The following is a 23627-nucleotide window of genomic DNA, read 5'->3' on the forward strand; positions in this document are numbered from 1 at the left end:
AGATTCTCTTCGGATCCGAATAGAGATAGGCGGAGGAATGACGAATGTTGAAGAACTTCGGGGGCTACTATTGTGGGTATACTTTATGGGTATATCAACGACATGGTCTAGTTCCGGCAAGCCCGGGTGGCCCACAAACGGTGATGGTGGCATATGGCCCATCGGGCGGCCCAGCTGTTGTTGATAGAAGATGGATGAAGTCCAACCCAAGAGTAGGAGCCGTATCTCAACCGACCTATGCAGGTAGTCGGATCTGGCCCATGATGTATCCGGATCCATTACGGCGTATAAGAAAAGGTGGATCCTTGACGTGCACGGCAATGTAATATACCGTAGTTAGGCATCTTGTATTCCGGCTAGGACTCTCCGTGTAAGCCCTAGATCTTGGTGCCTTTATAAGCCGGATCCTAGGAGCCCTAGAGGCACAACCACAACTCATTGTAACAACGCGAAAGCCCAGATAATTCCAGACAAGCAGCAGTAGACCCTGTCATCGTGCAGGTGTTCCGAAGCTGGGTATACTGCGTACCACCGTCCCGAGGACTCTTCGTCTGATGGCCCCTACTTCTTCTCCCCTCTGTGAGGATCCCTCCTCCGAGGTACCGTCGAATAGGCAACGACACCGGCAGTGCCGGTGTGGTTGGGCCGGCAGTGCCGACGACAGTGCCGAGGTGCACCTGGTACAGTGCCACCCTGCACAGGCCGGCAATGCCGGTGTCGACTTCCTTCGCGCATGCCTCCCGCTCCTCCGTCGTGCGTCTGTGGATTGTCTTCACGTCTAGCACCATGTCCAGCTGCTCCTCTTCTCGTGCGACGCTCGATCTATCTTCATACATGATCATACACAAATGCAAAGATTTAGGTAGTATAAAGCTTTCAACATTGATCTATCTTCATACATGATCATACCTAAATGCAAAGATTTAGGTAGTATAAAGCTTTCAACATTTACACTGATGGAATCATTCAGGAGTGAATTCACCTGTTGTTCAAGTAGCTCCTTGTAATGGGTCCAATGATGACTTTATTGAACTTGAGCTTCACATCAACAACTTGATCATCTTGTAATGACGGAGGTAGTAATTCAGTAGGGATGTCCTCCTAAAAAACAACACTTCAAATGGTGTTACATCTCATGTTTCGTTTTTTAAAATTTAAGAAGAAATTGTATACTCCGAAATTATTTTGGATATAGTGATACAAACACCGAGGATATTTTGGATTCCACTCCTACATTTTTCCTCGAAAATTACTTTGTTCCTGTGTTGGCGAAACTGCCAAAAAATGATTGACAAAAGGAGATCCTATGCAATTCAACATGCAACGCTATTTCTGGAGGTGCATATACATGTCTTTCCCATGTATGACTGGTCATTTCTTCTGGCTGGTTTGAAGGCTTTGCAGCATTTTGGTTGAACATGGAAACCTTGTCAGAGGAACTTCATCTTCATACACCCCACCTGTCTTATGCAGGTGATACACGCTGGTAGGTAGTGGTCGTCAATGAACTGTGACTTCGGCCATAGAACAGATATATCAATGCACCAGCCACCAGCCATACAGAAACACGGATCCACGTGTGACTCCTGTGGCCAAAATGTGAGACCTTGATTAAGTTCAGAAGTTGCTAGAATCACAACTCAGAAGAACCTGCTTAGAAAATTGAGTTGCTAATAGGCAATCCCAAAGGCTACCGAATTTCAGTTGTTCCTCAAACACCCATCTAAATGTGTGTGGATTTGCTAGATGAAGAACCCCGATAGGGCGCAAAATACAACAAACTCAAACGGAAAACGAAAAAACAAACTAAGACAAACTATACAGAAAAGCAAGAAAGGAACACGGAAACAGCAGAAACAAATTTCAGGTGATATGTTTACAATGTGATGTGTCAACGAAAAGGTAGAGTGTGTCAAGGTTGTAACTGTATACAAGCTAAGTTTCTTACCCAAGGTTCATCAGAAGGTATACGTTGATGAGGATGCAACATACTGGAAGTATAGGAACAAATGGGCACATGAAACCTGACAGACAGCAAGATACTTTCAGGGTTTTTTAGATTGTAATATCAGGCTATCAAAATTCTAGTACCAATTAGGCCGAAAAATAACGTCCATAGTCTAAAGGTTGTACCTTCCATTTTTCTTAAAGAGTTCTTGTCTTGTCCAATGCAGGAAAGTGCAATGGTAGAACCGAGCAAAAGCAACCCACTAAAGGCACATATTGTGTGTTGTATATAACTACAGAAAGTAGTAAAGGATTAGAATAACTATTGTTTCCCTTTTGAACAGGCTTACATTCATTTTCGTATCCATAGTAAAACATGTTTCACATTACTGACAGGTCCTGGTAAATAATATTGCGAGTATATAGTTGTAGTCTTGCATCCCAGCAGGCCAGCACAAGCCAAATAATTGAATATGTGGTACATGAGGCAGACAAATGATTGAATTATCACTTACAACGGCAAAGAGGAGAAAGAAACCGCAGAAACAAAGATGATGACTCCAATGCATACCAGTATTATGCATCGTTTGGCTTTTTGTCGCCTTACCATATTGACGACCTCACTGGCAGTAGGTCCTTCTTGAACTGGTTGCATAGAGGAGAGAGCAAATTAGAAAGAAAAAAAAAACTAGCAAGATCCTATCAGTAATTATGAAACAAATGCTAGGACGATGTAACACGATTTAGTTTTGAAGTGAAGAACCACTGGTGACATAAGATATCTCAGCAAGACAATTTACATGTGAGGATTACAACGAAAAATATAACACTGTAGATGAGTTACTTGCTCAGGTACCAGCTAATTTATGCAGTGGAAGCAAGCCAAGAAAGGAAGACAACATGCATAATGGCCAAATTAGGCATGTACAAAACATTAAATAGAGTGAAAAATCATCTAATTACACAAATAAGATAATATTTCTTCTGCCAACTTGAATCAACTCAACTGTATACAAGTGAATAAATTTAAGAAAAGGGGTTCAGAAAGGATACTCATTTTCTTTACCATTGCCAAAAGGATCCCCCAAAATATCCTCATCTCGCTCTGACTGCCCAGCCTGTGAAGCTAGTGATTCAAGTGAGCCTGGATCAGGCCCTTCCATTTGCATTTCATCTGGAGGAGCGTATCTTACTATTAAAACAGAAATGGCAACCATTGTAAATGCCAATAGCGTGCCCACGCTTACCTGAACAAACAGATCAAGAAAACTGTTATTACCTGGAGTAGCTCTCCACTCGGCAATGCAAACCATTTAACATGGCCAGTAACAATATTACCATCCCTGCCAACTGTGACACATCCATAAAAAAAGCAAGGATAGCAGAGCATATCCCGGTCAAGATAGTGCTCAAGGTCGGGACTTGAGTTCGATGATCGACAGCTGAGAAGATTGGTGGAAGCAGTCCATCTCTTGCCATAGCCATCACAATTCTTGGCTGGCCCAAGACAAGACACAGAAGCAACTAATCAGTTCTGGTTCCTAGTGTAATTTGGATACTCATTTGTTCCTGAATAGAAATGGGATAATCATCATCCCATTATAAACCTATTTATGATTTGGTTGCAGGTCCTAAGGTTAAGAAGTTTCAGTTATATATTTTCTAGTGAACCTACATATCCTGCACCAGGAGAAAGCAATGTAAGTGGGAAAGACATGTACCGATGCTCTAATTTCTCAATGTACCTGAGGGAGAATAGCGCCTATCAACGATGCTATGAGAGCAAGAACTGCCCCACTGGAAATGATATACCTATGTTTCAACAGGGAAGTGCAATGGAGTAATGCTCATCACATAAATAAATAAATGTAATTATAACCATCTTAATAGCCAGGTTATTTAGCTCGAAGGGAAGCTGGTACTTACACTGCCCATTGCATTCCATGTTGAGCAAATGCAGATGAAATAGGGGTGTCAGGATCCATTGCATAATATGGCACCAGACCAACAATAACAACAGAAACCATCATGTAGAGGAAGCAGCACAATGACAAGGTCAAACCCATCCCCAGTGGAAGATCACGTTGAGGATTCTTCACCTGGAAAGTGGAAATTATTTCGTCAAACAAAAGATAATCATGTCCTTCACTGAAGTACCAAGACTCCAAGAGAGAATTTACACCACACTGGAGCACAATACTTGATAAATGATGAAATAACATAGGCTAACCTCCTCAGCTGTGCTAGCGACTGCATCAAAGCCGATGTATGCAAAGAAGAGAGTTGCTGATCCAGAAAAAACCCCGCTGGCACCGTTCGGAAAGTAGCTATGTACAAAACAAGCAATATCAGAGCAATGCCCACATTTGATTATATGTATTTGTATATGTGACTCATAAACCTCAACTTTTACCTTTTTGGAACATTATAACCAGGCCACCCATTCTGGAATCCTAACCATCCACCAGCACAAATAATAAACAGCATGACTGCAACATTTGCAATGGTGATGATGCCTTCTACAAGTGAGCTCTGAATAGAAATTATTACTTATCTAAGTGAAAATAGCCGGAAATTTCATGGGTTCCAAACTGAGTTAGTCATAAAACAAGACGTACCTCCTTGATTCCCAGACAGAGTAATGCGGTAACTATCAGGACAAGAATCGCAGCACAAGGATCAACTGCGGTGTCAAGCCCTTTAATATGCACTTGTGCTAGAAAGAAGGGCAAGTTGTCTTGGCCACCAAAAAAGAGAGCCTGAAAAAACAAAAGAATAGTATCTGGTTACTATGTAGTCCACATATCAGAAGAGATCTTGCTATGGAAAATTACCAAGTTTGGTGAGATACCACGCGCGACAGTTGATCCACCGATTGTGTACTCCAGAATCAAAGCCCAGCCAATCAGCCAAGCAACACTGATAGTAGTTTGTCCACAAGTACAGAAGAAAACTAAGTGAAGTTCAGTGGTTCTTCCTACTGATATTTACGGCTGCCCAAAGACCAGCCAAGTTGGCCAAATATCTAGTGAAGAAAACTGGAAAGCAACAAGAAACTAATGGGATCGCATATTTGTGCTAGTACCTCTCTCCAATGCAAATGTAAGAATAGTGATAAGCACTTCCTGCTGAAGGGAACCGGCAAGAAAGCTCAGCATAACACAAGGCTGAAAGGGCAGCAGCAATTCCAGCTATCAGAAACGAAACTGTCAAGGCTGGTCCTGCATGCTCACGAGCCACAGTTCCTACCAGGACATAGATGCCAGCACCAATCGTCGAGCCAACACCTAGCGGACATCAATATAACAAAGTGAGATAAGAATGACGTATGTTCAACTGCCAGCAGCATAAAGTAAATCGCAATGCAGCACAGGAACACCCTAAAAAAGTGACTGAACTTCGAAACCAATGACCTATGTCACAGTTGGATCTTGCTTCACAATGTTGAAAATCACCAACGACAGCACAACCAAAAACCATTTTATTTTCCCTCTTTAGATGTAAAAGTTAGTTGAACCCATCTTTTCTTGTGATACGAGAGCACATTCCTCCGTAAGTAAGTAAAGACTCCAGTAGCAAACTAGATTCAGCTAGGGATTGCCACTTGACACCAATGCAACATGTCACCGGCATAAACTGCAGGAATTATGGGGGTAAACAAGCTAACAAAATGATGTAGAAGCAATATCCTACCATAGCACTAACAAGCAATCCTAGATTCGACAATTATCAATCGTCATTGATCCCACCACATTTTTGTTTCTTGAAATGAAACCGGGGAGAAGTCCCCTCTGAATCTAAAAAAAAATGATTGTCACTTGGGAAGGGCTTGCCCTCGTTGATAGTCCTCACAGCGTGGCGGATCTTCAAAGCAACAACACGCTGCAGTCTTTAACCACAAAGAGGACCGACTTTGCAATGCTGCTCGTGTGGAGGCAGGCTAAAGCAGGAGCAATCGACCTCCAGACATGGCGTGTGTTGTGGGTGAATTCTCACGAAAAAATAGAGAAGAACAAAGGGCATTCAGATTGTGATCCTCTAGGATTAACTAGAAGAAATATCATCTCAGCGGCAGCTAGCTATCTAACAGTTGATGTAGAAACGAGATCCTGTGATAGGATGAGAAGATGAATGTACCGATGGCTGTCAGGTGGGGAACGGAGAGCGCCTTGGCGAGGCCTCTGCCATTGCCCCCATCCGCCGCTGCTTCGGCGGCGTCACGGTCGCTGGAGCTCGCCGCTGGCTTCCGCCGCGCCAGGCTCTGCAAATCCGACCAGGAGAGCCGGTTTCCCTGCTGCATGCCTGACCGTCCAAGGACGAGGAGGAGCGAAGGGCGGTGACCGGGTGAGCAGCTGCCCCTGTGAGAACGGAGACGAGCAACCCGAGAGGAGATCACCCCGCAGATCACAGCGAACGAATGAGACGAGTTCCTTATCTTTTTTGTCGTTTTCTGGGGTAGAACGTTGACTTTTCTAGGTAATAGTACAATGATACTATTTGACGGTCTGCCACTAGCAAGAAAAAGTAACACTACCCAGAACCAAATCATTTTATGGTTAAGCTTGACAGGTTTGGTCTGAAAGCGAGGCGGAGGTCTCGAGGAGAACGACCGAGAGGCGAGAGAGACCTCCCGATCCCCGCCGGCGGCGGCGACCATGGCCACCCCGTTGGCGTCACCCACCCCCTCCCCATCCCCTTCCCCCTCTCCGGTGGCGAGCCCGCGGGGCCGTGAAGACAGATGGCGGGGAGGGCGCGGGTCGGACTCGGAGGAGACCCCGAGGTCGTACCGCGAGGCGCTCGCCGGCGAGCGGGCCACGGCGCGCGCGGAGGTGCCGGAGTCGTCCAGGACCAGGGTGGAGGTGCGGTCGGTGGTGAGATGCGAAGAAGAAGAGGTGCAAGGTGAGGCCTTTGACGAACTTGACGATCTAGAGGAGCTGCCCGAGGAGGATGACGAAGGCGCGCCATGGGTGGAGCCCTCCCACGTTACCCGCAAGCGCGCCAGGGGTCACCGCGGCGGGAAGAAGGTGGCGGCGCGGGAAGCGCGGGAGGCGCGCCCGAGACGCGTCGCCGGGGCGTACGACGACTTCCAGGGTCTGTGCTTGCTCTACACACGCCCGGGTCACCGCGCCGCCGGTGCACCATGGGGCCGGTGTGCTGCGCGCTGTGGCGACGCGGGGCACATGGCGCGGGAGTGCGCCCTCCCCCGTCCGCCGCGGCCCAGCACGCCGCCAGACGGGGACGAGCCCGCGCGGAAGAGGGTCAATGATGGGGGATGACAAGGGATTAACTTGTCAATGCCTACGGGTTGTAGACTAGGGTTTAGTTGGAAGTAGAGGTCAAGTAGATCTCGAAGCTTTCAGCCGAAAAGTACTCGACGATATGAAAACTAGGGTTTGTGAGACAATGATTCGATGCTATCTTTGTCCCTCGACTCCCCCTTATATACGAGGTGGAGCCGAGGGATTCGTATTGTACAAGTTACAGAGTCCGGGAGGGTTTCCAACTCGTCCCGCAAGATTACAAATATTATCTCCTAATACAACTCTAGCTTTCCTTAATAACAACTTGGGCTTCTGATTCTTCTTATTCTTCGAGTCGTGGGCCTTCAGTAAACCCCGGGTACTATCTTCGGCAGGCCCATTGGGGATGCCTATATCAGGGGGGCAGGCCCGTCGCGTCGTCGATGGCGCCGGGGACCTCCGTGCGCGTGCGCCGGAGGGTCGCCAGGCCGCCGTGTCGCCGGGGTCGAGGGCGCCGCGCCGCGTCCCCAAGAAGACGTGGGTCGGTCCCGGAGGGCTGCCGACAGCGCCGGTGCCCTTCGTGCGCATGCGCCGGAGGGTTACCAGGCTGCTACGGGTGCGCGGGCTGCAGCTCCTCATGAGCACGCCGTCGCGAGGAGGGAGGTGGCGCCGTGGCTGGTCGTGGCGCCGTTCAGGGGCGAGGCTGCGCGCAGGGCGCCACACCACAACGGAATCGCCGCAGCCCGCGTCGCGAGGTTGCGCCGCCGAGGGGCGCCACGGAGCGCCAGATCCCGCCGCCGTGCGCGGCGGGCAGGTCCAGTGGTGCCGCCCGTGCAATGGTGCAGGGGCCGGTGGGTGCTGACCGCGTCGTGGCACCTGTGCTGCCGGCGGCCAGTCGCGCCGTCAACGCCCCTAGGCCTCGCAGGGGCGCGGATGAGCAGGTGGCTCCGCTTGCCCTGCGCGCCTCGGCGGTTGGAGGTGAACTCGCGCGGCGACCGGCGCGCGCGGTGTGCATCATCCCGCGCACGGCGGCGATCGACCAAGAGGAGGAGGCTCTCTCGAGGGCCCTGCTCGCCGTCATCGTTGGCGTTCGGCGGGCTGTCACCACGGAGGAGGTGGCGCATGCGCTGGAGGACGTCCATGGGCTGCCGCCGGCGTGCTTCTCCGTCCACTGTCACCGGCCGGAGGATTTCCTCATCTACTTCGCGTCGGCGAGTGACAAGGACAGGGTGCTCGGGGAGGGTGTGCTCGAGTCGCCTTTCTTTCGGCTCCTTTTCCGTCCATGGTCGAGGCGCACGCACGCGGCCTCCGGTGGTCTATTTTTGCACACCGAGCTGGAGATCGAAGGGGTGCCGGCAAATGCATGGAGTCTCGCCACGGCGGAGGCCGTGCTTGCTCCGTCGGCGTGGGTGGAGCGCCTACACCCGCTGACTCGCAACCGCGCGGACATGGGCATCTTCCACCTCTCGGCCTGGTGCTTGGACCCGGCGGCGGTGCCACGTGAGGTGGACCTGCATGTGGTGAGCCGGATGACCCTCCGTCGATGGCTGATATGGCGGCGCCGGCGGACGCGGTCGTTCCGCCGCATATCAACACCATGGCGTACCCTCTCCTCGTGCACGTGACGCGGACGACGGACTTCCGCTGTTCTGCTCCACGTGGCGAAACCGGTGGTCGTGGGGATGGCGATGGTGGGCGCACGTCGGCATGGCCGGCGCGGCGGCAGTACAGCTACACCATTGGCTCGCCGGACTCGCTGCCAGGGGCGGCGGATGGTGGCAGCGCTTCCTCGTCGAGCCAGGTTGGTGGTGGAGGGCGCGGGACCACCAGGACTTTTTCGTCTGGTGTGGTCGTCGGCGAGCAGGCCCACCTGTGCAAAGGAAGAAGAGAAGAGGGAGAGGAGGTCGCAAAGTGCGGCGGCTGCGGGCTTTGGCTGCTTTGAGCGCCGACCGATGGGAGGGTGTGCTTTCACCTGGCTCGGAGCCGTTGGGAGGTGGTGACCTGGTCAGTTGCGCCCCTGTCATGGCCGCGCGAGAGGATAGTGCGGAAGTGGGACCGGAGGTGGAGGAAGCTGTTGTGGGGCTGGCGACGAGCGAGGATGATGGCGGCGATGGCGTGCGGGTAGGGTCGGTTCTGGTCCTACCTGCCGCTACGTGCTGTGGCTTGGCGACGACGCCTGTGGAGCCCCCTTCGGTCGAACTGCCGCCTCTGGAGGCCTGGGCGGGCCCCTTCGTGCCATGTCCGCAGCTGGGGCTTGCTGCCTTTGCGGGCCTGGAAGAGCCCAGGATGGCCCAAGGGTTGGCGCTAGCCATGGGGGAGGAAGATGACCAGCCCCAACACCATGACGATTGCGAGACTGTTGGGCTGGGCCTTGCTTCTGAGGATGGGACAGGGGCTCCTCTGGGTCTGGACACGGTGGATGATGTGCCAATCCTAGAGCTGGTTGTGGACCCCAGCGTCGTCTCACTGTCTCATCTGGCTGTCGCGGTGGATGGCTCAGATGGGGAGGAGTCCGTTGATGAGGAGATCCTGGCTGACCTACCCCCGGCGCGTGGCATCCGCGACGGGGCTGGGGTCACCGTGCCACCTGCTCCGTCCCCGTCAGTGTGTCGCTTTGCATCACCGTCGGTGGTGTTCAACATATCTCGACCCCCGGCGGTGGTCAGACCGCGGGAAGCACCAGCGAGACCCAGGACACTTGGTGAGTTTCTGATGGCTGCGAAGTCGCGCTCGGACGCCCTCATGCAGACTCCGTCGGTGAGGCGCAGGTTGGTGGAGCTTAACTTCCAGCCGCGACGCAGCTCGAGGATCGCGGGACAACCTGGAGGGCTGAACACGGAGATGAAGGCGGTCCGGAACCTGATGCGCAAGCTTGGCCTTCTCTCCGGGGACGAGGCGCCGTCAGCGGCTAAACTGGAGGCCTACCATAAGATGTACGAGTTACCACTGACGGATCACATGATTGAGGCCATTGCGGAGTTCTATGGATGGACGCTGGCCACGAGCAGAGGATGCTCCCCACCACTACTGGGGTGTCGGGTGGTCGCCTCATTGAGGCCTGACCCCGACGGCGATCTACGGGTGTTCTACGTTGTCCCAATGTTGTACGAACCAAAGATCATCGTGGCCAATGTGCGAGGTCTTAATGATCGCGCACGGTGTTCGGGTGTTAGGAGTGTTGTTAGTACTACGGGTGCGTCCATTTTATGTCTCCAGGAGACAAAGCTATCGGTTGTAACTCTGGCCATCGTTATGGAAACGCTAGGCGCGGACTTTGATGCTTACTTCTGCTTGCCGGCGGTTGGTACGAGGGGTGGGGTGATCGTTGCGTGGGTCAGCAGGTTGGTGCAGCTGGATAGCGCCCACTAGGGAGACCATAGTCTCACGGCTAGGGTGCCCCCCTTGGGGGGTGGCCCTTGGTGCTGGTTGACATGTGTCTACGGCCCACAGGCTGAGGCTGACAAGATCGCCTTCCTCGCGGAGCTTCGCGATATCCGTGGTATTCACCGGGCCCCCTGGGCCCTCTGTGGGGACTTCAATATGATATACCGTGATGAGGATAAAAACAATGGGAACCTGAACCGCAGGATGATGGGTAGATTCCGCCGCTTCTTAAACGACTGTGAGCTCAAGGAGATCTACCTCCACGGGCGCCGCTACACCTGGTCAAACGAGAGGGACACGCCCACTCTTGTTCGGCTGGATCGGGTGTTCACCAAGGTCGACTGGGAGGAGATGTTTGGCAGCTGCATGTTGCGCTGCCTAGCAACGGTGGTGGCGGACCACTTCCCCCTCATGCTGGACTGTACCACAAAAGCGGCAGGACGGAAAGGGTTCCAGTTCGAGCGCTTCTGGCTGAAGTTGGATGGGTTCAGTGAGGTGGTGCAGGACAGCTGGGTGGTGGTGGATGGAGACTCGGACCCATTCCGTCGGCTCACCGCTAAGATGAAGTGCACGGCGCGTAGCCTGATGAGCTGGAGCGATAGGAAGGTGGGGTGTGTCAAGCTGCAGCTGATGATAGCGCGGGAGGTTGTGCTGAGGTTGGATATCGCCATGGAATCACGACAATTGTCTCCGGACGAACGTCGACTCCGTGCACACCTCAAGCACGCCTACTTGGGTCTAGCCTCTCTTGAACGCACTATGGCTCGCCAGAGGGCCAAGATTGCGTGGCTGCGAGAGGGAGACGCCAACACATCCTTCTTCCACCAACATGCGGCATATAGGCGACAGAAGAACGTAATCCATAGCTTGCAGGTGGATGGCGCGGTTATCTCGGACCATGTGGCCATGGCTGAAGCGACCTTCACGCACTTTGAAGGTCTGCTTGGGACCTCGGTTGACCGGGCATACTCGCTGGACTTGGACTTTCTGGGCACCCACCCGGAGGACCTTTCCCAGCTGGATGCTGCGTTCACTGAGGAGGAGATCTGGGAGGTGATTAGGCGCCTGCCACCAGGCAAGGCGCCAGGACCCGACGGCATCACAGCTGAGTTCCTGCAGAAATGCTGGAACGTGGTTAAGGGTGATTTCATGGCAGCCTTCGAGAAGCTGTTCACGATGTGTGGGCGCGGGTTTCAGGGCCTCAATCAGGCCCTGATGATCCTGCTGCCTAAGCGCCCGGACGCGGCGGCGCTGGGTGATTACAGGCCGATTAGTCTAATCCACATCTTCGCCAAGCTTGTGGCTAAGACCTTGGCTACACGGCTAGCCCCCAGGATGGAGTCGCTGGTGGATCGTAACCAATGTGCGTTCATCCGCAAACGGTGCATCCATGACAACTTCCTGTTGGTCCAGCAGACTGCTAGGTTCTTGCACAGGAAGAAGGAACCACAGGTGATGCTCAAGCTGGACATAGCTCGAGCATTCGATTCTATCTCGTGGGGGTTCCTCAGGGAGATCCTTCGCAAGATAGGTTTCGGCCCCAGATTCTGCGAGCTGGTTTCCACTCTACTGTCCACGGAAAGTACCAGGGTGATGCTCAATGGCGAGCTAGGCCCCCCCATCTGGCATAGGAGGGGTCTGAGACAGGGTGACCCCCTGTCGCCGTCGTTGTTCGTCCTGATGATGAACTCACTTAATAGGTTGCTGGCCAAGGCCATCGAGTTGGGTGTCCTCAAACGGTTGGCTCGGCAAGACCTGGTGACATCGGTGTCGCTATACGCGGACGATGTGGTGATCTTCTGCCACCCTGATGAGTCGGAACTGCGCTCAGTCCGCGGCATTCTGGATCTCTTTGGGCAGGCCTCGAGATTACACACCAACTTCGCCAAGTGTTCGGTCTCCCCCATTGGATGCTCAGAGGAGGAGGCTGTTGGCGCCGCTGGACTCATGGGATGTCATCTGGCGCAGTTCCATGTGAAGTACCTTGGCATCCCGCTCTCTACCAGGAGGTTGTCAGCCGCATCTTTCCAACCCCTGGTAGACCGGTTGGCCGACAAACTCCCTACCTGGCGTGCTTCTATGATGCCCAGGGCTGGGCGTTTGGCGCTGGTACGCGCGGTGCTCGCGGCGATCCCTTTGCACCAGCTGATGGTGTTGGGTTTGGACAAGAAGACGCTGAAACAGGTGAACAAGATTTTGCGTGGCTTCTTGTGGGCCGGCAGGGCAGAGGCCAATGGTGGACACTTCCATGTCAACTGGTCCAGGGTGTGTCGGCCGCTGCGGCTGGGGGGCCTGGGAATCCCCGACTTGGCGCGCACTGCGACCAGTTAGAGGGTGCGCTAGATCTGGAGGATGCGTACAGACCCTACGCGACCATGGCGTGGGCTCGATATGCAATTCTCTAAGATGGAGCTCGACGTCTTCGCAGCCTCCACTACGATGGAGGTAGGCGATGGGGAGTCCGCCCTCTTTTGGGAGGACAAATGGCTGGATGGCAGATCCATCAAGGAGTTGGCGCCGGAGGTGTATGCGCTGGTCCCTAAGCACCGCCGGAAGGCGCGCATGGTTCGGGAAGCGGTGATCGATCGAACCTGGATCCCCGACATAGTAGGCGCGCCAAGCGCGCTCGCACTTTGGCAATACGTGCAGCTATGGGGTAGGCTTCGCGGTGTGCAACTTTCAGTGGAACATGATAGGATGGTCTGGCGCTGGACGACGGATGGCCGATACAGTGCTCGATCCTGCTATGACACCCTCTTCCAGGGGGCTATCACGTCAGGGTCTTGGAGGCTGAATTGGAAATCTTGGGCGCCGCCAAAGGTGAAGTTCTTCATATGGCTAGCCTGCATGGACAGATGTTGGACGGGTGAGAGGCTGGCGAGGCGGGGCTTACCGCATGCGCCTACATGCCCGCTGTGCGACCAGGCTGTGGAGACCATGGCGCACCTGCTCACTGGGTGCTCTTTCTCCAGGATGGTGTGGTTTGAGGTCCTCTCGTGGATCCGATCCACCTCAGGTCCTCCCACGGTGGAGGGTGACTTCGCGGAGTGGTGGTCGCAGGCTGTGCGGACCGCCCCCTGCCAACTGCGCAAAGGAACTTCGTCGATTATCATGCTTACGGCGTGGTGGATTTGGAAACACCAGAATGCGGCGGTCTTTGACAGTGCGCGGCCTTCGGTGGCATCCCTATTCAACGACATTAGGTCTGATGCGCGGCAATGGGCGGACGCGGGAGCCCGGGGTGTCCGTCAGCTCCTCCCCTAGACTAGTTTTTCTTGGGTTGAGTTGTACGGCGGGGTATGTCCTCTAGGGGACTTGTACGCAACCTGGACAGCGACGGCATCGCCTCGGCCTCGTCAGCAACCTAGACAACGACGACGACGCTGGCCAGTCCAGCAGGCCGCGCGGGAGGCGCAGGGACGTCGGCCAGGGTTGCAGCTACATGTCGCAGATGAAGAAGGGGGATCCCGACGAGGAGGAGGAGGACTACGCGGCGGTGATGTACCGCCGCCTAGGGCTAAGCCGTGGCGGCGACTATTAGATTTTTAGGGTTTTTATGCCTATGTTTTTAAATTTGTACAAATATTGGCCAAGTATGGCCGAACTATCTATGAATCTACTTTTTCTACGAATTTTGTTATATTTTGAAATTTTAATTTTTTTTTAGTATAGGGGCCGCGACTGGCAGCCGTTCGGCCCCTATTTTTGTTTTACCGCCGGCGGCTGCGCCGCGGCCCATATGGGGGGACGAGTGGAGATGTTATGATGTCATGGCATTTAGACCATCTCCAACCGAATTCCCCAAAGCATCCCCCAAAGGTTTTTTGGGGGGCGCCGAACATTTTTCGTTCCCGGTCGCGCGCCTCAAAGGCCCTTTCCACCCGGTACGGCCCAATACGGTGTCCGGCGCCCCGAGCCCGTCCCCGGTCCACAGTGGACGCTCTGGGCGCGCCGGACAAAGTGAGAAGTGAGGGGAGGAGTGGCGGGCCCGACGCGTCATTGACACACGAATGACGCCCAACCGTTGCCTACCTAGCGATGGTGCAGTTGCCAGGAAGGGACAACCGCTTTGGTCGACGCGCGAACCACCGGAATGGAGCGCGAACTCCGCGAAAGAGAAACTGCAGCCCTCTTCGACATATGTGCCGCCATTCATCCCCGCTCAATAAGCCCCCTACGTCTGTGCATTCCGATCTCCAACCGGCCGTCGCCTTTCATCTGTCCTCTCCCTCTCGGACCATGAGCAACCTCTCTTTTCCATCGTACATCGATAGCGAGGGGAAGCCGCCGGGATGGCGCCATTGGTGGGACATAGCTGGGACGCCTAACAGCTCTACTTCCCCGCTGACGGACGACCACGGTGAGGAGTGGGAGGTCTACGACGGCCATGAGGAGGAGGTGGAGGCCGTCGTCGATGACAGCCATGAGGAGGAGGAGGAAGAGGATGGAGATGGCAGGTGGAAACGGCTGGAGGCGGAGGGGGCGGCGGCAAAGAAGGAGGCAAGGGCCCACGCGAAGGCGAAGGCATCGACGGAGTCGCAGCCGGCGAGCACCGATGATGACGAATACACCAAGGACTACTCGTCGGAGGGGGACACAAACTCCTTGGACACGTCGATCGCCTACCTCTTCGGAAGATGTGACGAGCAGGAAGTGTTTCCGTGCTCTTGAGGGTCACAACCAATCTTTAGCTGCAGCTGAGCCGAGGTACCATCCATATATGCTAAATGTACTTGTGCTTTTCATAATAGAAAAGGAAAAAAGAAAGCCTGAAAATGTGATTTTATAGTAGCAGATTAATATACACACTGGGTTTGGACAGAGTAATTATTTCAACCAGAACAACAATTTGTAGAGAAATGTCAGTTTGGACAAACTACTGGTTTTCAACACAGTAATACCTCAGATCTGAATGCAAGTGTAGCTAATCAGAGTAGTGGCACATCAGTAGCTACTGTAGGCTAGACGAAATACTTGCTCTAGACCCTTGTTCTCGTATAGGTTCACTCATGCAGGCACCCTCATGTTTCAAGTTAATATCTAGCGGTTGATGCATTTACCTGAAAGATTGCAACCCTTTGTTGAGCATGCATTGAGAAAATATATACTTATGCTGTTTCAGAATCGTGGTGCATAATCTGCTTGTGTTTGACAAAACGATTTTGCAATTCCTCCACTAATACTGTGATTACTTCATATCTTTTCTAAATGAATTCTATTAGTCTCGGTTTTGTGTTCATATTTTGCCGGGGCGTTGGTGCTAGATGACCTAAAATTCAATTATTGAACTTATGCCAAAATACAATTTTGTGTCCGCCCTTTTGGGCGTTGCCTACCCTTGGCTGTTAGATGATATTAAATTATTTGGGTCAGTATTCTTGCTTAAGTATTTACTTAATTCTAGGGTGTAGTACTGCATATTTTGATCGATTACCAAGTGTTGGTGTACTATATTCTTCAGTTCTTCAGAACTTTCAGAACTCGAGTGGAATTCTCCAATGAAAAAATCTAAGGAGACAATACTCAATATCTACTTCAATCTGGATTATAAACACAACATGAGCGTGTGTTGTCAAGTGCAAAACTCTTAAGATTGATTTCACTGTCATGCAATATTGAAAGATCAAGGTTTGTGATTGACACATTAATTTCCGCTCTTTTGCTTATGGTTACATCCCATTATAAATGGATCATTAGGTGGGTTGTGCACTACCATGACTGTCATCGTCATCGATAATGCTACGAGGTCTTCTACAGTTTTACTGCTGTAAATCGAGTTCTGAACACAAATCAACAACGAAACTGCAGTGCTAGAGCTGAACGTTGAGGCGAATGGCTCACATAGAGGAGAGGAAGAACAAGTGGAAATGGACGCGAAGGTGGTATCCTTTTAACTTGGGATAACGCTAGAGCGACTCGAGCTAGGTTATGTTAAGCCACCTCTCACTAGTGGAAAACAGGGCTTTCGTGGAAGTCTTTTGTCGCGGGCACGTCTGGACCCGCGACAAATGGCCTGGCCACGTCACCCCAAAACCCTTTGGAGCGGTACGGGCCTTTTATCGCGGCCTTTTGTCACGGGTCGTACCACGACCCGCGACAAAGGGGTCTGAGGCTTGGCGCCGCCTGGTGGCACCCCTTTTGTCGCGGGTTGTGGTACGGCCCGCGACAAAAGGGCCATGCCTATATATACACACAGCCAGCCCCCACCTCCCTACATTTTTTCCTTGGTGGTGAAAGGTGCAGGTTTATGCTAGCTCTTTTTTTCTTCATGTGCACAAGAGGTGTTTGATGAAATGTTTGTGAGGGATGCCACTTGATTTTATTTGATAAGATTTCTCCTCTTTTTGATCCTAAAAGGTTAGCAACTATTTTCTCGTATACATAATTTGTACAATACTAATTTTAGCAAGGTGATTGCATCTGATACATAATTGTACTTATGATGCAGATGAGTCATCCATGGATGTACGGTAACGGATGTGCTCCCGCTTTCAGAGAGGACGTGAATTCTTTCCTGCTTGTGGCTGAGGCCAACTAATGTAGCCCTACCCAAGGTCGACACTACATCAAGACCGACAAGCCCTCCTCGTGGCCCAATGACACAAGCTCGAGCCCAAGCACTACACCAAGAGGTGAACTCGCTCCTTTCCACGTATGCATTTGATACCTCTTTGGATGGCACGCTACTTCATGCAAATACCTTGTGTTCAATCAGGTACATTGGTCAAGATACAAGCCATGGAGACCAAGCCAATGAAGAGGAAGCTGGAAATGAAGAAGATGGAGCTACAGCGCCCCAGCCGGAACTTCCGCCCCCCAGGATCGGAACTTCCGGCCAGATGCCTTTCAGATGCCTTCCAGCGCCCAGAAAAAGGAACCAGCCGGAACTTCCGCCCCGAGAGACCGGAACTTCCGCCCAAGTTCCGCCCTTGTTCCGGAAACGCGCCAAAACATCCCGGGAACATACTGCAAGGAAATTGGCCGATTCCGGAACTAGGCCGGAAGTTGGCCGGAACTTCCGGCCCGTCCGGAACTTCCGACCGACAGGACCGGAACTTCCGCCCATGACCGGAACTTCCACCCAGGACGGCCGGAACTTCCGCCATGTCGAACTTCAGCACAAACAACACTTTTCAGCGTGTAACTTACCCCTTCGCCCCACCAACTATAAATAGCCTTGTTGGCTCAGATCTGAGATTCAGACTTGATGTAAGAGAAAACATGAGGTTTGCTCCTTCTCGCGGGAAACCCTTCTAGATCTACCAATCTACGAAGTTATCTACTCTTCTTGGAAGTTCCGCCCGGTAGGACCGGAAGTACCGCCCCGGACCGGAAGTTCCACCCCCAGAAGCCGGAAGTTCCGCCTGGCTGAATTTTTCACACGCTAACTTCGATTTTCGCATTGGTGCTATCCCTTTTGTGTTTGGACTTCGGTTTGAGTGCCATTACAGCTACCACAAAGCTTCCGCAACATCGACAACGACGACGGCACCCTGAGGATCCAAGCGGTTCATTTGACACCTCCACCACCATCGCAAGTTCAAGATCGTCTGCCACCATCATCAAGTGGTATAACATGCCTCCTAACTTGTATCCCTAGCCTCTTTTGTGTACCTTTCCTATCGAGAGTGGCTTTCTAGTGTTGCGAAGCATTGCGCAAGCGTCCCGACCGTGAGGATGTGCGTGTGTTGAGCAAAGCTACGAAGCAAGCTCGTGTGAAAAGATAAGCAAAAGAAGTGTGACATACTTACATAGATAGTAGTATCCTTACATAGTGAGAAAAAGAAAGAAAAAGGAGTGTGAGTGACACCTATACACAAAAGAGTCCAAAGCTTATAAGCAAAAGAGAGAAAAGAGAAAAGAGGCGTCTTGCGCAAATCTAGTTGCTTCTCAATTTTGCAACCAAGCCACGGTCTCTCTTGAGTTAGCGTGACATTAAGCTAGTAGTCTTCATTAGGACCTTTTCGTTCGTGCTCATTTTCCAAGTCGCGCTAACCCCATTTTGTCCCACGCGTGTGTTCCACCTTGTGTATGCCTTTTGTGATCACCGCCTTTGACTTGTGCCTTTTGGATCTTACCCACTTTTGACAATAGAATTTTCGTTTGGTTCTTCCATTTGGCTTTCCACATCCATACCTAACACCATATAGAGTTTTTTTGTGTGTGTAACCGGTTGTTCCTCACCTTGATACACTTTTCCAATTTTGTTGTGATTCTTTGACTTCCTTGTGAGTTTTTCCTCTAACCCCCACAACATAGTTCTTGTTTTAGTTGTAACCATGTCTAGTGGAGAGGGGAACCAACTACCGATGACACGGCACCAAAATTGGATAGCTACTCAAGCCGTCAACAAGAGTATCCATGACCTCACGGCACAGATCGATGAGACCGTCGCACGCTATGAAGAACGAGCTCAAGTGCAAAGAAGGGACCTCAATGTCCAAGTGCAAGACATCCATGACAAGCTTGATGCTCAAGGCCATGATATGAGGGCAACACTCGCTACTCAAGGTCAACAAAACATGGCGAGCATGAGAAGGCAAGAAGAAAGGTTGGCACGCCTTGAACAAGCTATTGCTAACATCGCCAACAACCGAAGCCAACACTCAAGGTCTTCGCACTCTCATAGTTCAAGACACCGAGCTTCATCTCCGTCTTACCATGCTTCTAATGAAGACTGTCAACACCCGGATTTTTAAGTCCAGATGCCTATTATGTCATTCATCGCAATCCCAGGAATATTGTTGTTGCGAGGCATAATAGTTGAATATCATAGTCATCATTCATTACAAACCATATTGTCTTACAACTTGAATCACATGATCCATATTACACAAATAGTTGATCTATTGATCAACGAACAAACACAAGTTCATAGCGGAAGCGTAAAGATAACTGGACTCTCTAGTCCACAGGCCAACGCTTGACGTCGAAAGACTCCTAGTTGTCGTAGGCGTCCTGCTAGTCATCTCCTTGGTAGTTCTGTTCATCTTCATACTCTGGCCATTTGAATATCCAGGGACAAAGCCGTGAGTACTTTAAGTACTCGCAAACTAATACTAGTGTAAGTGCTAACAACTCTTAGTAAGGGGTGCTAAGCTCTAGTTTATTTGCATAAAGCCAATTTTAGTTCACAAGTATTTGAGAAAAGACTTATTCATGTGCTAACTAACTCAAGTGGGAACATTAGTGTCATTCCCATAACTCAAGTTGTGATTCAAAAACAAGTCACCAATTCACCATTCACTTCACCAAGTATTTTCAAGAATCTGACACCGGAAACTGTATGGCCTTTCCAACCGTCCGTAACCGTGGACACGGCTATTCGAATAGGTTTACACTCTGCAGAGGTTGCACACTTGTGCCACAACATTTGATTTCATCCGTCGGGATAACCCCGAATCATCGTAACACAGTACGCGGATCATAAACCATAACCTTTCACTTACAAACCCTAGTATGAGCACCTCTCCCCATGAGCTTGGCCTCCCAGTGAAGACCAACTGTCAACCTGGGAACTGCACAGGGCTTGGCCGTACAATTCACCTCAATTCACATCATTTCTCAACAACGGAGGCAGCCTCGGCATAACCCCTATGATGTGTGTTCAGAGGGAACCCATACTAAGATGCATAAATTTCCAGTTAAGCCCTACCCATAATCAGGTATTGTGGGGGTACTCAAAATTGGAAAGGTATCGCATTCAAACCAATATTAGTTTTAATCAAAAATCACCATCTTCTCCAGGTCATATTCACCTTCAAAATTCATTCAATGGAATGACTCATCATTCCAATGTTTCAAAATTCATTTCAAGTCACATGTTCCCATCTAGAGTAGTCAAGTTTTAGTATTTAGCACTAGCACTAATCATGAGGGGTGCTATCTTGCTTGGCTAGCTTGAGACTAACTTTGCTACTCTAATAACCTCCTTTAACTTAGACCAAAGTTAACTTTAAAAGTAACTCTTTAAATAAACAAGTAAAAACTTGTATGGTAAAAACTTGGGATAGGATTGTGGTAAGAAAGATAGACTAATGGTGCCTTGCCCCAAAGGGCTTTGCACTTTGCAAGAATATTAGCTTGCCTTGGTAGTGGTCAAAGTTCTCCTCTTCCTCCTCTTGGTAGCAACCTTCCTCTTCCTGGTATTCTCCGGTGCTAGCGTCTAAATTCGAATACGAGGTGTAATCACTCAACAAATTCAATAGCTATACTAAGCATCACATGCATTCACACAAACTATTCTAATCACACACTTAATACAATTAGGTGCATTGGTTTCTTTTCTTAGGGAAAATAATTTCCTCTCATTACATATGTAAATGATAGTTTCCATTTAGTTCTTGAGGAATAATTTCCTCTCATTGAATCTTCTTAAGATTTAACTTCTCAAACAATTAGACATGAAACCATGTTGACCTAAGTCAACCATTCATCATCCTCATTTGAGAAAATGATTTAAATGAGGTAGAATACCTCATACTATTTAACAATGCTAATTATGATTTAAAATTACCAAGTATTTCATGTGAGAGTATTTGACCAGTGGTCCAAACTTCATATGAAAGTACTTGGGACAAGATTTAAATGAAGTGAAACACTTCACATGATTTGCATAATAGTTTTGGACAATATCATTTAATTAAACTAGCCATATTGTCCTTTACTTAAACTAGGCCATGATCATCCATGGTGACCACACCATATTTTTGCAGAAACAATTAGTTTAAGTGAATTGTAAGCTATTAGAGTTGGAATTAACTAAATATCATTTTTGGTTGATTTTTAAGATTTATTTGAATGTGAAAAAGTCCCTGACTTATTCTTTTTGTCACATTATTTCTACAAAAGATCTCACAATGATACCAGTGGGGTTTTGTAGATCTTTTCAGTAGCTTTCCAACAATATAAAGTTTGTTAAATTTGTCCAAGCCAATTTGAAACTATTCAATTTCCAAGTCAGGGACAGTATTGAATTTAAATAGAATTTTGGAATTTCGAATTTGAATAAAAGGGCCGGCGGGAAAAGCTAACGGGCCAGATTCAAACTGAAACAGCCTGCTCAGCCCACCACGGTCTACAGACGCGTGGGCTGCCTGACAGGGTGGGCTCCACCCGTCAGTGGCTTATTAAACCCGAAATAGTACGGGGCAGTGTGGAGCGTTGGATTAAAACAGGATCAGACGGCTCACAGGCATCGTCGTCTCCGACGAGATGCCGTGGCCTCTCCGGCGAGCCTATGGGGTCGGAGGGAGTACCAGGGCTCCGGTGGTCGGCGGCGAGGTTCACGGCGGCGTTGTCGATGATGCTGAGGCGGCTGGTACAAGTGGCGTCGCTTGGGGAGGCTCGAATCGACGGCTGCAACCTCCGGGTACTGGCGGCGTCGAGCTTGCAATTCCGGCGGCTCCGGCGACGATTGGACTGGCTAATGGATCGAGGAGGAGCGGTGAAGGGAAGGGAGTGAGATGGTGTGCTTGGTTGAGTGGAGGGGCTGCTCTATTTATAGAATCGCGAGGGTGCTGCGGGTGCTGTGACGAAGTCGACATCCACACGGGTGCTCCGGTGAGCTAGCGAGCTAGACGATGGCGGGGCACTGTGCTGCATGTCCAGGCGGTTCTTTTGGCGGCGACGGCGCTGTCGGGCGGTGCCTAAATCGGTCGGGTGGTCGCGGGGTACTGCGCGTCTGCGGCGGGATACAGTCGTCGTCACCGGCGGCGGCGGGCAGGGGTCTGTGTCGTGAGCGTGTCCTGCGTGTTCGCGGTGGCACGGCGAGGCTAGAGGTGAAGAAAGGGGGGCCAGAGAGGGAGCGAGGCGGCGAGTCGACGGGTGGCCGTGGCGCGCGCGTCGGCAGACATGCGATGTCGCGCCCATGTCGCTCCTGTCGCACCAGTGCATCGTGGGCGCGTGCTGGCTAGGGTGTTGTGGTCCACCATTTGATCAATGGCGCATACGTGCGTGCTCAGGGGACCAAGGGGAGGCTATGGGGCAAGGTTGCTGGTGCTAGGGTTGAGTGGAGAGAGGGGGAGCAAGAGGGCATGCCCATGGCCGGCATGGTTAGGGTTTGCCAAGTGTGGCCCTCCTCCTAGGTTGGCTAAGCAAGTGTGAGGGGGGGGAGGGAACCATGGGACAAGGTAGAGCTCAAGTGGTGTAGTTAGGGTTGGCCAAACACTATTTGTAATAGTGTAGAAGATTTGCCATATTTGAAATTGACAAACTTTGCCAAATTTGGTTGAGCTCAAATGGTTTCAAAATTTGAAAGTGGTTGGTTTGGTTGAGTTGTAAATGACCAGAGACAAATACAAGTGGTGGTGGAATTTTAAAAATCAAAGAAATGCAAATTTGCAAAGTGTGAGATTGTTGCACATGTTAAAAAGTCTCAACTTTGTATGATCATAGTTTTTGATCCAAGATGATTTTGGCATGGTGATCTTTACCAAAGTTGTTCACCTTGATGTGCTCTTGGATGAGGCGCAAAGAATTGGGAAAGTTTAGTTTGAAAAACTTGAATTACAAGGGCTCAAATTAGTGACCAGAATATAAATGGCAGATTTGACCATTATCATATGTGATCCCAATTTGAGTTTGAATTTGATTTTATTTGTGTTTCTTTGATTCCAAAAGTTGTAATAAGTGTTTAGTAACATAATACAACTAATGGTGAAGACCAAACTGGTCTAGGGTAAAGATTTGCAAAAATGGCATAAACCATATGTGAGGGTTTTAGGGTTTTCTTATTTGATTTCTTTCTCTTTTTATTTTATTTGGTTTGTGCTTCACTTGATCACTTTAGGGTTTTAGGGTTTATCACATAAGCATAAGAACAATCATCATGGCATATCACTCAAAATGCACAAGTCCTATGCATGGCACTATATGCAAATAAAAGTTTTTGTTGGTTCAAAATTTTAGATCTCTGGAATTCTTCTTCTTCTTCTTATTGAAAAATTGGGATGTTACAAACCCTTCCCCCTTACAAAAGATCTCGTCCCGAGATCTAAAAGAAAATTAGGTACTAAAGAGATCTGGGTACTCCTTCTTCATAAAGTCTTCGCGTTC

The 23627-nt window shown here is 50.4% G+C and overlaps 1 protein-coding gene across 5 annotated transcripts; it reads right to left on the reverse strand.

The window, feature by feature from the left end:
• Window positions 1-254: 254 nt before the first annotated feature.
• On the reverse strand, window positions 255-6389 carry LOC127305063 (cationic amino acid transporter 2, vacuolar). Of its 5 annotated transcripts, XM_051335479.2 has the most exons (16): window positions 6085-6387; window positions 5197-5234; window positions 5033-5114; window positions 4782-4900; window positions 4566-4706; window positions 4361-4479; window positions 4178-4274; window positions 3874-4046; window positions 3693-3759; window positions 3286-3444; window positions 3014-3194; window positions 2463-2592; window positions 2134-2240; window positions 1949-2024; window positions 983-1586; window positions 255-826 (listed from the first exon to the last, which is right to left on the reverse strand). In XM_051335479.2, exons 1-15 carry the CDS (start codon window positions 6245-6247, stop codon window positions 1466-1468), a joined length of 1773 nt encoding a protein of 590 aa, XP_051191439.1. In that variant the 5' UTR covers window positions 6248-6387; the 3' UTR covers window positions 255-826; window positions 983-1465. The 5 variants fall into 5 exon arrangements, with proteins under 5 accessions (XP_051191439.1, XP_051191438.1, XP_051191437.1 ...); XM_051335478.2 differs by having other exon boundaries at window positions 255-822; window positions 4782-4866; window positions 5033-5234; window positions 6085-6385; XM_051335477.2 differs by having other exon boundaries at window positions 4782-4866; window positions 5033-5234; window positions 6085-6385.
• Between the last annotated feature and the right edge of the window lie 17238 nt (window positions 6390-23627).

The sequence above is a fragment of the Lolium perenne genome, chromosome 1 (genome assembly GCF_019359855.2).
Source record: "Lolium perenne isolate Kyuss_39 chromosome 1, Kyuss_2.0, whole genome shotgun sequence".
NCBI classification, from domain to species: Eukaryota; Viridiplantae; Streptophyta; class Magnoliopsida; order Poales; family Poaceae; genus Lolium; species Lolium perenne.